This window comes from Pelodiscus sinensis, chromosome 11, assembly GCF_052426305.1.
Source record: "Pelodiscus sinensis isolate ZL-2025 chromosome 11, ASM5242630v1, whole genome shotgun sequence".
Lineage (NCBI taxonomy): Eukaryota > Metazoa > Chordata > Testudines > Trionychidae > Pelodiscus > Pelodiscus sinensis.
In genome coordinates this window covers 41,137,620-41,152,219 of record NC_143062.1, presented here as the reverse complement: position 1 = coordinate 41,152,219, position 14,600 = coordinate 41,137,620, and the positions used below count along the sequence as shown (strand labels likewise).

At 46.7% G+C, this 14,600-nt stretch overlaps 1 protein-coding gene across 2 annotated transcripts in view; it reads right to left on the bottom strand.

Moving 5' to 3' along the window:
- SHQ1 (SHQ1, H/ACA ribonucleoprotein assembly factor) overlaps nt 1-14,600 on the bottom strand; it is a 121,782-nt gene that overhangs the window by 37,367 nt on the left and 69,815 nt on the right. Inside the window, exon 12 of one of the 2 annotated variants that reach the window (XM_075938647.2) lies at nt 2,576-5,434. The exons of the other annotated variant lie outside the window; for it this stretch is intronic. Within the exon in view, the coding sequence (XP_075794762.2) occupies nt 5,392-5,434 (43 nt within the window). The 3' untranslated portion in view covers nt 2,576-5,391. Of the gene's footprint in view, nt 1-2,575; nt 5,435-14,600 lie in introns of those variants that run through there. 2 annotated transcript variants of the gene reach the window in all.

The following is a 14,600-nucleotide window of genomic DNA, read 5'->3' as shown; positions in this document are numbered from 1 at the left end:
TGAAAGGGCGCAGGCACCCAGGCAATGCGCTAGTGTTGCCATAGCTGCGAGCCCTTTTAACTCCTGCTATTTAAAAGCCCTGTCCCTTCTGTCCAAGGCCTCGCCCCTTCTAGGGTGGCCTGCGACCACTTCAAAAAATTTTGGAGTGGCCCATGCTCAAAAATTATTGCCCACTCCTGGTTTAGCAGAACAGGATTGGTGCAGCTCAGGGAGGTCCTCTCACCCGATTTAATCCCAGAAGCACCATGCTGCTAACTGGGCGGAGTCTTCTTCTAGTAGCATAATGGAGATGAAATGAGACAGGCTGGGACTCAAGCTTCAGGGAGCACCGAAAGCCATGTACATTCCTCAGTCTCTGTAGCTTTTTACCATACGTAGGAGGATATTGTTTCCCTTTTAGAGCTCAGCAGCTAGTCAAAGTTTGGGGCCCCCTGGATGTGCCAGTTGGAAGCAGAAATTGACAGTTTGGTATTTTGTTTGACACAATCTTGTTTATTTAGAGGAATGCGCAAAGTCCTGCTTCTCTGAATACAGGAGAAACAAAGAAGAAAAGGAGGTTATTTAATGTATAGCCCCAAGCACAGACCCAAAGTTTTTTCCTTAGCTTTTTACAGGGTCACATAGTGTTCACGAGCTACTGCTTGGCCTCTCTGGCTACGGCAGGAAACGGGGCTCCAAGGTCAGGCTGCTCTAGCCACAGCGGGGAGGTAGGGCTCTGGGGCGAAGGCTGGGCTGCTCCAGCGGTGGTTGCATTCAGGCTGGGGTAAAGGTACCAGATCAGGCTGATTCTTCCCTGGCCAGAGCAGGCTGGAGGTCAGGCTAAGTTGGGGACGGGGTGGACCTCCTCTGGCTGGTAGGTCTCCACCTTGGACATGTTCTTTGAATGCTCACATGGAACTAGTTATAAGCTGCACAAGTGCACAGTTTACAGAGAATGTAGCCTCTGCTCTTGTCTGTTCTCAGTTTCTGTGCATTCTCCCTGCCCCACTTCGCACACCTACTAATGTTCAGCAAAATGTCTCCGCCCATTCATTACACACTCCTGGGTACACCACCTTTTTGTCTTACACGGGGGGGTTTCAGATTAACTCATCCTGACTAAACATATAAATGCCACGTTTACATAAGACACAGCTCTCACATCATCACAATTAAACCGCTCCAATGAATAGTGGTACCTATATCTGTGGGAGGGCGTCTCCCGTACAGCGCTGTCTATACTGGCACATTGCTATGAGCAACATAAGTAATACTGATAGAAGGGCTAATGTGGATATAGCCAAAATCTCAAGGACAAAATGTTCCTCTCTGATCCATACAGGGCTCCTCTCAATTGCTTTCCTTATAAACATGGTGTAACGGGGATGCTTCGGCTCCCCGCTACGGGGCCGCGCTGTCCCTGGCCCTCTGGGGGGAGGCAGCCCTCCACCTGCAACTCCAACGCTGCCGTGCCTGCAGTCAAGCGGCATTTGGCTGGACGCCAGAGGCTCCACCCCCTATGCAACCTATGCAGAGGTGGCAGGCTGCGCCGGACGGGGGAAGGAGCAGGGCCGAGGAGGAAGAGTGTAACGAGGATGCTCCAGCTCCCCGCTACAAGGCCGCGCCGTCCCCAGCCCTCTGGGGGGAGGCGGCCCTCCACCTGCGACTCCAACGCTGCCGCGCCTGCATTCGGGCGGCGTCTGGCCGGACGCCAGAGGCTCCACCCCCTACGCAACCAACGCAGCGGTGGCAGCCTGCACCGGGTGGGGGGAGGAGTGGTGCCAAGGAGGAAGAGCCGGGAAGAGGTTCGGCCATGTCCTCCCGGCTGGGGCAGACCCACCCAGACGATGCCGGGGATTGGACGCGGGGTGGCCCTGCCTCCCCGACGTCAGCTATGGAGCCTGCAGGACGGCTCAAAAGGAGGCCGCCGACAGAAGGAAGAGGAGCGAGGGATGGCTCTCAGGGGAAGAGAGGTGACTGGAGCACAGAAGCCACGGACCCTTGACCGCAAGAGGTAGGAAGCAACCCAGGGCACGGCCGTGGTGGCCCGTGGGTTGATGCGTTGCGGGGATGGAACCCCCCACCAACCGAACTGTGCGAGAAGCTCTTTCCCCCGGTTCTTAGGGCCCTGGGTCGGGACTCGGAGTGGGAGTGGGCCCGAGCCCCCCTACGCCCTGATCAGTCTCAGTACCGGCCAAGGACCTAGAAAGTACGTGTCTCGAGGCAAAGGGTACTCAGATTCTGATTACACGCTGGGAAGGGCGTTGCACCTGAAAGGTGTTAGGCATGGCCCCTTCCCGGATAGACGATGAGGGGCGCCATGACAACACGTGCGCTCCATCACACATGGAATAATACAAAGTACTTAGGCTAGTCATGATTAGAGAAGAGTGTGTCAAACTTCAGAGAAAACTTACAGCTGGGTAAATGCATAACACAACGACACACTGATAATTGCAAAGTAAAGCCCACAGGAGGGAAAAATGTAAACTATTCTTGCACTTGACAGGGTTCTAAATCAACATTCAACCCAAAAAAGGGACCTGAACATCTCTCTACACAGCTCACTGACAATATCTCTCTACACAGCTCCAGTACAGCTGTCCCCTGTGCTCACTGCCTCCAGCAGCCACTCTGCAGTATAGCATCCCTCCTCTCTGGCTCTTCCCTTTCCATGTTCTGGAAAAACAGTCCCATTCCAGGCACTTCCTGTTTTCCTGGAACAACCACACCCTGACATTGCTTTAAGTTAGGGTAAGAGGAAGCTACAAACCCCATTTGGTGACCCTAGCTCTTGCCATTTAGGAGGTGTTCTTGAACAAATTGACTCACAGATGGACGCACAAACTGACTGATGGACAGACAGACAGACAGACAGACAAAGAGACTTTTAAGATGAAAGGAGATTAAAAAAACTTCTATTCCTCAGCGAGGCTTCACCTTCAGTTTTATACTCTCCTCAGATTCCTTAAAAAAAGGTTACTTTAGTTTTTAAATTTTTCAGACATATTTATTATGCTGTAAATTATGGATAAACTATGTACAAAAGAAGTGTAACAAAAATTACTTCTAAGCAACAGGTGATAAGGTAGAAGACATTAAGTAAATATTTTTGTCTACATCTGTCCTCACTGAAGAGATGTTAGCTGGATACCAACAAGTACTAGTCTTTGTGAAAATTAAACAATCCCATGCAACTAGGAAGTGTTTGTGAGGTTAAGTTAAAATAAATACCTGTTAGGAGTTCACATCAATCTAAGTAATATACCAGGAAAAATTTCAAATTAATTGGGATTTAAGTTTATTATGTATCCACGCAAAGATGACAGGAATGCAAACAATAGTGAGGTCTAATCTGGATATTGGTCTCAAGTCAAATAAATTTCCTGGTCTCAACCTGCTTCTTTAATGGAAGTATATTTACATTACAAAACATAGCACCAAAATTAGCAGCAATAATATGTTAAAGTTTGTGACTAAGTAAAGTTTATTGAGTTGGTCCAATAGAAGATATTATCTCACTCACTTTGTCTAATATCCTGGTATCTCACAGCTACAACACTGCATACATAAAATTCAGTAAGACACTTATAAAGTAGAAGATTGCAAAACACCTGCCTGGAATATATCTACATCTCTTGGCTGGGCTCTGCTCAGGGTGGGGGGAGGGTCTGAAGGCAGATATTTTGGCTGGAGGACAGGCTCTGGGGCAGAGGGAGCAGAGAAACAGGAACTGGGTTGTCATAAGTTTTTTTAACTCTCTACTCCCTTTTGTTACACAGTTGCTGACAAGTATTTTGAAATAAATTACCACAATAATTGACGCTACTAGAATGTAAATAAAGGATACAGAATTTTAAATTTTTTGACTCTACCATGGCACCGTTTTCTTTCTATTCCCTTCTTGTGGTCCCCTGCATCATTCAATACCCACCCTCCAATTTCTAAAACAAATGAAACATGGACTCTACAGAAACCTCCATTATACAACCCTGCCTCATTTCTGAGCAGCTCCAGTTTCCTTGCCAGGTCAAAGTTTCCATCTTTCTCACATACACTCTCAGACTCAGAGTTCCAATCTCCTTGTCCCATCAGTCCCAGTCTCTCCCCACCCCAATTCCTTATCTCCAGTCTCCTTGTCCAGTCAGCTCATTTCTCTCTCCTGGCTCCTCATTCAATTTCTCTCTCTCCTCTCCCTGGCCTCCAGACATCCCTTTATCTAAAAATATCCCAGCTCCCTTCCTCAGGCTCTTAATCCAATTCAGAATTTCCCCCCACCAGGCCACAAAATTAGTCTTCGAATTATGCTTGTGAGCCCTGTCCCGCCAATGTCTATGGGATGTGAAAGAGCAGGATATGGGAGACTTTGTGGACAGGGTGCAATCTTTGGGAAGGGGCTCACCGGAGCCTAGAAGAGCAGAAAGAGATAGGTGGGGGAACCAGAGAATAGATCAAGGCTGCAGGAGCAGGTAAGAAAACCTGTTAGTGTTTCCCTGGCTTCAACAGCTGACAAAACTCCTGTGGGTCACAGCAGCAGGAGTCTCATCTCATGATGAACAGGAGGTTCTCCGAGCATCAGTGCTTTCTGCTCCCTTCTCCTACATCGGTGTGGGGAACCTAAGGCCTGGGGGTCGGATATGGCTGCTGGCTTGCCTGGATCTGTCCCCCGAGGCTCAGAGGTCCTCCCCCACATTGGGAAGCCCAGCCCCCCGCCATCTCCCTGTGAGGATGGAGCACACAAAATTTACTATCCTGGGTCCCCCCTAGGCTCTGGTGTGTGAGGCATGGGGTTGGTTTTTTTTTTTTTTTTTTTTTTTTTTGCTTCTCACTTGTGTGTGGTCCCCAACTGATTTTTCTGTGGGTCACCAGCCATTGACCAAAAAAAGTTCCCCACCCCTGTCCTACATCATTCACACAGATTCCCTTTGCTCTTAGCAGCTTCCTCCCCTCACTCACCTGATAACCTATTGTTACCTCACAGCTCTTCTGCTGTCTCCATTCCCCTATGTCCCTCACATCAGAGACCCAATGATTTTATTTTGGGGAAAAAGCACGACAAAACTGGTCTTTTAGTAAGCTTTAGTTAGGAAGTCATCCTTCCCAAATATACATCATTGCAGTCTGTAAAAGCACAAAAGGAGGGGAGGGGAGTCGCACACCAGACAAATTAAATGTAATTTTATTATGGAAATGAAAGTAATAACAAGAATGACAGCAGGGTGGTTGATAAGCTCACTTAGCAGGGGGATCAAATGAAGCGATGACATGCCATTATGACCTCAGGGGTTAAAGATGCAATTTTCCATCTGGCTGCCTCTGGCTTTTCAACATAAATGTTGACACCACCTGCTGAGGTTTACGATGAGCTGCCTTCACTATACTCTCTGTAGTTTTTGATGTACAGGTTAACATTTATATCTCTCTCTGTTTTTTTGAGCAATATGCTCCCTTCCCACTAAACAAATGGAAAGTTAAAAATCAAAAATTACTTACAATAAATATAATGTATGCAATGCAGTAACTGCGTAATAATTTAACAAGAAACCAGAAGACCTTTTTTCAGAAAATACTAGGCAAGTATTGCCTTAAAATTATGAAAGGCAAATTGAAATGCCTGTTGCATTTGCTTATGCCTTACACTGTTTTCTTATAAAGTTTAAGAAGTGTTAGTGAAAGAAAAGTAAAATGTTTAAATGTAATGTGCTTCTGAAATTGGAGCGTCTGAAAACAGAAGTTGCCAGCGTCATGATAACTGGAGTTCTCTGAAATGTGTGATTCCTATCTGTATTTCATTGAGAGTATGCATGTGCTCCGTGTATCTGAAACTGAGTTACTGAAAGAAGTGGGCTTGTTTAGTTTGGAAAAGAGAAGACTGAGGGGGGACATGACAGCCATTTTCAAGTACAGGCAGTCCCCGGGTTACGTACAAGATAGGGACTGTAGGTTTGTTCTTAAGTTGAATCTGTATGTAAGTCGGAACTGGCGTCAGCCGCTGCTGAAACTGATCAGTTTCAACCGTGGCTGAATCTGGACGCCAGTTCTGACTTACATACAGATTCAACTTAAGAACCCCAGGCATCCCCAAGTCAGCTGCTGCTAAAACTGATCAGCGGCTGATTCCAGGAAGCCCGGGGCAGGGGCTTCCTATAGTCAGCCGCTGGTCAGTTTCAGCAGCGGCTGACTTGGGGATGCCTGGGGCAGAGCAGCTGGGGTGCTGCTGGGTTGGTCCAGTAGCGCCGCCACTCCTCGGCGCTACTGGACCAACCCAGCAGCACCCAAGCTGCTCTGCCCCAGGCGTCCTGATTCAGCCGCTGCTGAATCTGACCAGCAGTGGCTGAATCAGGACGCCTGGGGCAGAACAGCTGGGGTGCTGCCTGGTTGGTCCAGTAGCGCCCAGAGCGGCGCTACGGGACCAACTGGCAGCGCCCCAGCTGCTGTACCACAGGTGTCCGGAGCAAAGCCATGGAGCACGGGGGCAGCGGGACAGCCCAGACGCGCCGTGGCTGTCCTGCTGCCCTCGGGCTCCGTGGCTTTGCTCTGCTTTGCTCCCCGTCCCCCTGGTCTGCAGACCAGGGGGACGGGGAGCAAAGCGGCGGAACACGCTGGCAGCGGACAGCCCAGACGCGTCTGGGCTGTCCACTGCCTGCGTGCTCCGCGGCTTTGCTCTGCTTTGCCCCCCCGTCCCCTTGGTCTGCAGACCAGGGGGATGGGGGGAGGGGCAAAGCAGAGCCAAGCCGCGGAGGACGCGGCCAGCTGACAGGGGGCCTGCAGACCAGGGGGACGCGGCCAGCTGACAGGGGGACTGCAGACCACGGGGACGCGGGGGGGGGGCAAAGCAGAGCCAAGCCTCGGAGCGCGTGGGCAGCGGACAACCCTGTCCGCTGCCCACGTGTTCTGCCGCTTTGCTTCCTCTCCCTGGTCTGCTGGAGACTAGGGAGAGGAACGGCCCCGTTCGTAACTGCGGATCCGACATAAGTCGGATCCGCGTAACTCGGGGACTCCCTGTATCTAAAAGGGTGTTACAAGGAGAAGAGAGAAAAATTCTTCTCCTTGACCTCTGAGGATAGGACAAGAAGCAATGGCCTTAAACAGCAGCAAGGGAGGTTTAGGTTGGACATGAGGAAAAACTTCCTGTCAGGGTGGTTAAACACTGGAATAAATTGCCTAGAGAGCTTGTGGAATCTCCATTACTGGAGACATTTAAGAGCAGGTTAGACAAACACCTGTCAGGGATGATCTAAACAGTGCTTGGTCCTGCTGTGAGGGCAGGGGACTGGAATGGATGACCTCTTGAGATCTCTTCCAGTTCTGCTTCTATGATTATCATAACCAGAGTTCTTCAAGATATGTGGTCCCCAAGTATATTCCACTGTCTGTGACTGATTAGCAGTGCTCATTGCAGGAGATGGTTCAAGGATCTCAGTTATACTGAGGGTGGACAAGCCAAAAGATGCATCAGCTGTGGATGCTTGTACCAGTGCGTAATATAAAGGTACTGGCCAAGTCCTTGGCTGCGCCTTTGCAGAATTCAATAAGTGGAACATCTCAGAGAGACCACCAACAATGCCTGGACTCTGGCAAACTGAGCCCTCATATCCTGTGAAGGAGGGATATCTGCCAATTTTCAACATTGTAGAATAGAGCCTGAGATCCATTTGAAAAATCGCTGCAAAGAAAATCCCTTCTTCTTTCATCCATTCTACCAGGGACATAAACAGTCTAGGCAATTTCCTGATCAGTCTTGTTTTCTGTATGTAGAGTGCCAAAACCCAACAAATATCCTGAGAAGAAAGTCTCTTGTCATTGCTGATGTGGGATTTCAGCAACAGGGCTGATACATTTATCACTTGGTTTACATGAGTCTGGGATGCAGTCTCAAAGAAACATTAGCCTTATAGTGGTAGAGATGTAGCCGTGTTAGTCTGGGGTAGCTGAGCTACATTAGCCTTATAGAAACTGTATTCAGTGATCACCCAAAAGGGCTCTCTCATTCCTTCCCTTCTAGCTGAGATGATGGAAAGGAGACTTATACTAATAGTTATGTCAGTGAGAAGACAACTAAGGGGTCAGACAGAGAAAGTTCTGATTAGGGCTCTCAGAAACCATGCTGTCACTGAATGATTGAAAATTAAGCAGTCGTTAATTGACAGAGTGACTGTTGATGGCTGCTGAAAGAGAATTGACAGACCAATGTTGTTAAGGAAAGTAAATAGCCTTGGACAGTAGGGATGTCAGAGTCCTTTGGAGCTGATAGAGGGTGTTGGCATCAGATGGAGAATCTTTTCCACTTGGCAGGTAGCACTGTCTAGTGGACTCCTTCCTGCTATTACTGAGAATGTTCTGGAGAACTTCTGAACAGATCCTTCTCCAGTTCTGATGCCCATACAGAGATCATGTGGTAACACAGAGGGAATCTCAATTGGGATGCCTGACTTGGCCTTTCTCCTAGACGATAAAGGCCTGAATAATCATCAGCAGACACGCTGAAAATTGTATGAGGCTGGGAGAAGCCAGAACCATCTGGGCACAACCGGGATCACCACCGTTCCATCCTGCTAGACTCTTAGGGTGTGTCTAGACTACAGAGTTTTGTCGACAAAAGTGGACTTTTGTCGACAAAACTATACCTGCATCTACACTACCGCTGAGTTCTGTCGACATAACGTCGACAGAACTCAGCAGTTTTGTCGACGCTGGTAAACCTCATTTTACGAGGCATAACGCCTTTTGTCGACAGAGTTCTGTCGACAGAAGGTGTTATTGCATCTAGGGTTGTGTCTAGACTACAGGGTTTTGTCAACAAAGCAGCTTGCTTTGTCGACAGAACTGAATGTAGTCTAGATGCTCTTTGTCGACAAAAGCTTTGTCGACAGTATCTGTCGACAAAACTTCTGTCGACAAAAGCCTGTAGTCTAGACGTACCCTTATTCAGAATCCAAGTTGAGGGGGGGAATAGTGTGAATGAATACACTAAGGATACTGAACCACACAGTTCTCAAGACCTGGAGCCGTACACTATGCACTTTTTGCTCCCTGGAGATGCAATCAGGTTGCAAAATAGAACCCCCCCCCTCCCATAGTTGAAAATGTTCTGGTAGAAAACTGTATTCACCAAGTCATGGAGTTCCCAAATGTGACCTGTAACGAAATGCCTGATGTGGCTATCTGCTAATGTACTATGATCTGTGAAGTGCACCACCAAAAAAGCAATCTGATGGTGAATTCACCAGTTCCAAAGGTTAGCAGTTTCTATGCAAATGGCGGGATTCTAAACCCCATTGTTTGGTGATGCAGAACACTTGTCACATAGCTCACCACCATCTGAATATGATTTTATATTAGTGACAAAAAATGTTTGCAGGCTTCTCACACTATTCTCAGGTCTAAGAGGTTTCTGTGTGTCCTGAAACTCCATGTTTTTGTACTGTCTGCTCATCCGGATCAGCCCCCCCATCTCAACAAAGAGGCATTCATGATCAGGGTCCCCATGGGTGGAGAGGAAGAAAATGGGACTCCAAGACACATATGTTCTCTGTGTGTCCACTGAGGCAATCTCTATCCTATACACCACTAGCAGTGGCATATAGTGTATGTCATAATGCAAAGCAAGTTGCTTTCACACTCTAGTGTGTAGCTACATGCATCAGTAAAAGGCTCTGGTAGTGGGAAGGCTGCAGGGCCAGGCACTGATAGTGGAGAGCTGCTACGAGTTTTTCTCCACTGCTTTCCTGATGCCAGAATCTTTCCTTGCATCAGGGAAAGGCTACAACAGCAGCAGAGAGCTGCCAGAGCCTTGCCCCACAGGGGAAGATTCTGGCAGCAGGGAGGTAGAGGAACAAATAGCAATATAGACAGGGAAGGCAGTTCTTGGGTGCTCAGAGAACCATGAAGGGTACCTATTCTAAAGTATGCAGGCATATCTTTATTACTAAGTAGCGTCTCACGATACGTACTACTATTTAAACTGGTTCTAGAGGAATGGGTACTTACATACTACCGTAAGGAGCGGGCAGTGTAGATATACCCCCAAATCCTGCCTTACACCTGAGAAGGAGTGCATTTAATTTGTCTATGTCCTGTCTGCTTGGCACAGACAGTGCATAGCCAAGCCTGCAGGCAATGAAGTAATAGTCTCATGAGAAAAGACACAAGTGCAAGATGCCATGTGACCTACAAGGTCTAAGCATAAACAGACAGATATCTCTGGGTATGATGCTTTTGAAATTGGTCATGAGGGAGGTATGCTTTGGTGGTAACAAAGTCCAAGGCTGTGTCAATTAACTTCAGTCTGTGTGGGAACTAAAAAGGACTTTTCTGTGTTCACTCAGATTCCTAAAGATGTCAGGAAGTTGATTAGGGAAGAAGCTGTTGTTGCTACTTCCTTCTATGTCTTCCTTATAAATTGCCAATCATCCATATAAGGGAAAAACGGAATATCTCTTGCAGGTGTGCTACTACTATCTCTGTAAATATCTCTGGTACTGAATATGGAGAACTCTATTGGTAATTGTTCCTGTCCACTATGCACATGAGGAAAATCCTGTGAGAGGGATGTGTGTGTCTACGGAAGCAGACATCCTTTAGGTCAAGAACTGTAAACCTATCATTTCTGTTCACAGATGGAATTACTGACAGCCGTGTGACCATTCTGAATCTCATTTTACAGATAAATACATTAAGCTGTCTGAGATTCAAGATGGGTCTTCATCCTCCCTTCTTTTTGGGGATGAGAAAATACCTTGAATAGAATCTCTTCTCTTAGTGTTGAGGGGATTTCAGCTCTATGACACCCAAGAGAAGTAGCAGTCTACTTTTTGACTAGATGTCGTCTCTTGAAGAGGGAAGGGAATTTTGGAAGGAGAAGGGAAGTGAATGCTATGAAACAGCTGGAATGAATGCTATCAAGGACCCATTTGAGCATTGTCATTGTCCACTATGTGTGGGGAAAAATGGGTTATGCAACCTCCAAACTGAGTGCTTGGGTTTCAGCTGAAGGATGCTACATATAGATGGATTCACAGCTCTCAAAGATACCATCAAAAGAACATTTTAGCAGGATGCTGTGGTTGAAAGGAAGAAGGAAGCAGAGTATTATGCTTGATTCTCTATGGTCTTCGTCTTTTTTTTGTGTGGTGATTTGTATCCTCTCTGATCATTAAAGGATTGAAAGGCAGCTTGGGTTTTTATATTTGCAGCCTATGGAACTTCCTTTTGAGAACTGGGGTATATTTCTCCAAGGAGTGCAGAGTACAGAATATTTCAGAGTTAGCTGCTATGGTCTTACTATCCCGGGGGAATCCTGACAAGTGGAGCCAGGACACTTTATATATGATTATTAGCATTACCACTGAACAGAATGTGGTGTCAGCTGAACTGGCTATAGCATGGAGGGAGGATCTGACAATCAGCTTCACCTTCCCCAGTAAGAGTTTAGAACTGTTCTCTATTCTCTTGAAAGAGTCTTTATGCAAATTCAGTGAACTGTGTAATTAATAGCCATATTTAGAAAGCAATGCTTGGTCATTTTGATATTCTGAATTGAAGAATGGTAGAGGTGAAGATTTTTTTATCCCCAGGTGGTCTAGTCATTTAGTCGCCTTCTTAGAGAAAGAACGTGATTGATAGTGTCTACTTCCTTCTTTGGCAGCATGCAAACATGGTGCGTTTAGGGCAGGTCATGTAAATAAACAGTCTGCTTCCGTGGCTGGTATGGAATATTTCTCTTTTGCCCCTTAGGCAAGGTAGCACATGTCGCTCATGTGTGAGACACAGCTCTGGCAGGCTCCAGAATATCATCACCTGATGAGGTGTGGTATTTTATTAGGCACAGCTCTGTAGGATGTCCGGGAGCATTGAGGTGTTTCTTGGAACTCCCTTGGAGGAAATGAATGCATCTGCCACCCTCCTTAACAGATCTTAAAATTGCCTGTTGTCATCAGGTGGAGAAGAACAATCTGAAGCAACCTCCTAGTCAGTAGAAAATGAAATCCTTCTCAGTGAGATCGCCAGTACGATTGGTTCTGTTTTTTTTTTCCTTCTTTCCTCTTGTATAGACTCTTGAGGAGGATTTAGTTCTGCTGTGGAAAGGGTATGACAGCAATTCTTGAAGGGACTGCATAGATTCTTCATGCTTTCTATTGGGCCCCAAAGTGATAAGTAATGGCACCTAGTGTAAGGGATCAAATGCTGGGTTGGGAAGGCCTAACGACAGTCCCACATTAACTCAGCCTTGTAGAACTACAAAGGCACCCAAGAAATTCTGGACCCTCTGTTGGGGTTGAGATCATGTCTCTGAGGAGGTGAGGAAAGTTCTTCAACAACATTCAACTCTCCTGAAAAAAGAAATGTAGGCTCCCCTTCTAAGGAAGGTGCCGTCAGAGCCATGTATGATGAATTCCCCCAGGACAGCAGCTTCTGGCTTGGTGCTATTCTGGAACAGATGTATATCCACAGTGGAATATCCAAAGTGGTTTTCTTTCTTTTAACCAAGTTGAAGCATTGTTTTGTGGTTTTCTTTGCTTTTTGCAGTGCTGAAAGGAACCCTTTACTTAATAATGCTAGTCCTTCTTCCCAAAGAGTCATGCCGGTGGTGTCATTTTTGCACTTCCTATGATCCAAAAACTTATCCATGCCAATTGCCAGGGAGGTTACAAGAACATCCTGATCCTTATAGGCAGGGCTTGACAAACAATGTAATCTACTCGCCTGTGGCAAGTAGATTACACCCCAGAAGAGCCAGTGCAGAGTGATCTGCGCATGTGTAGAACGATCTGCGCATGCACAGAGCGCAGCAATGTGCGGCTGGCGAGCCCTGCTTATAGGTACATTCTGGTTCACCAAAGAATGTCGTGCAAGACCCTAAACAAAAGAGGGGTCACAATGGTAATTACTAGTGTTGTAAAATATATTTACAGCTACTATGTAAGAGTTATGGACATACGCTGAAAATGCATTTTAAAGTCTGTATCAAGGGAGAGTGAACAAACAGGTTTTCTGTCAGACAAAAGATGTTTAGTCACCTGTCTCTGTCAGCATGCAAATTAAATAATGTAGCACAATGGCTACACATCTACATACAAAGTCAATAGGGGGATGCAAAATCAACAAGACAGCAGAATACAGGAAAATTAGCCACAGGGGGATCTCTGTCTACCTTGACAAAAGACGCTGAAAAAGATTTTAGCTAAAATGCAACTCAATTATATAGCTTCAGAAGGGTAGCTGAGTTAGTCTGTAACAGGAAAAACTTAAAAAACAACAAATAGTCTAGCAGCACCTTAAAGACTAACAAAACATGTAGATGGTAACATGAGCTTTCATGGGCACAACCCACTTCGGTTGACAGGAGTATTAGAAGTCCAGATCAAAGAATAAATAAGGGAAGAGGGGAGGGGGAAGGAGAAAAAAAAGAGAAAAAAAGGAGGGGTTGGTTAAATCATTAGGATGTGGAAGGTAGTGTGCGAGCCAGCCAATGTCCCTGTTCATACCATTTGCATAAGAATTAAACTTGTGAATGAAATTAAGTTCCAGCCCTTCTCTGTTCCAACCCCTTGGCTTGTGGAACTCGCCTGAAACAAATCAGTGACTTGGAGATCCATTAATGAATGGACAGACTCTATGGGAAAGAATTAATGGACACAAATCAGATATCTGAAAAGGCAATACACAAAAACCTGCTGGAGAACACTTTAATCTGACGACACCAACCAGCCAACAGAGGTGTTAATTGTTCTTATCAGCCTCTTGTAATTATTTGACCCATCTTTTCACTATCTCTTTTTTCCTCCCCTCCTTTTCTTTTTTTCCCCCTCCTCCCCCCCTTCCCTTATTTATTCTTGGATCTGGACTTCTAATACTTCTCTCATCTGAAGAAGTGCGTTGTGCCCATGAAAGCTCATGATACCATCTACATATTTTGTTAGTCTTTAAGGTGCTATTAGACCATTTGTTGTTTTTTAAGTTTTCAATTATATAGGTTAGCCTAACTAACATCTCTAGGAAGAATGTTATGATTTTACGTTATAGGTAACTGCTTTGTTTCCGTTATCCTTACACACTATCTCTTGAATCTTGTGACAAACTTCGTTTTCACAGAGCTATACAGGCAGTCCCCGGGTTACGTACAAGATAGGGACTGTTGGTTTGTTCTTAAGTTGAATCTGTATGTAAGTCGGAACTGGCGTCAGCCGCTGCTGAAACTGATCAGTTTCAACCGCGGCTGAATCTGGACGCCAGTTCTGACTTACATACAGATTCAACTTAAGAAACCCAGGCGTCCCCAAGTCAGCTGCTGCTGAAACTGATCAGCGGCTGATTCCAGGAAGCCAGGGGCAGAGCAACTCTGCCTCCGGCTTCCTGTAGTCAGCCGCTGGTCAGTTTCAGCAGCGGCTGACTTGGGGACGCCTGGGGCAGAGCAGCTGGGGTGCTGCTGGGTTGCTCCAGTAGCGCGGCTCCTCGGCGCTACTGGAGCAACCCAGCAGCACCCCAGCTGCTCTGCCCCAGGCATCCTGATTCAGCTGCTGCTGAAACTGACCAGCAGCGGCTGAATCAGGGCAGAGCAGCTGGGGTGCTGCCGGGTTAGTCCGGAGCGGCGCTGCGGGACCAACCCAGCAGCCCCCAGC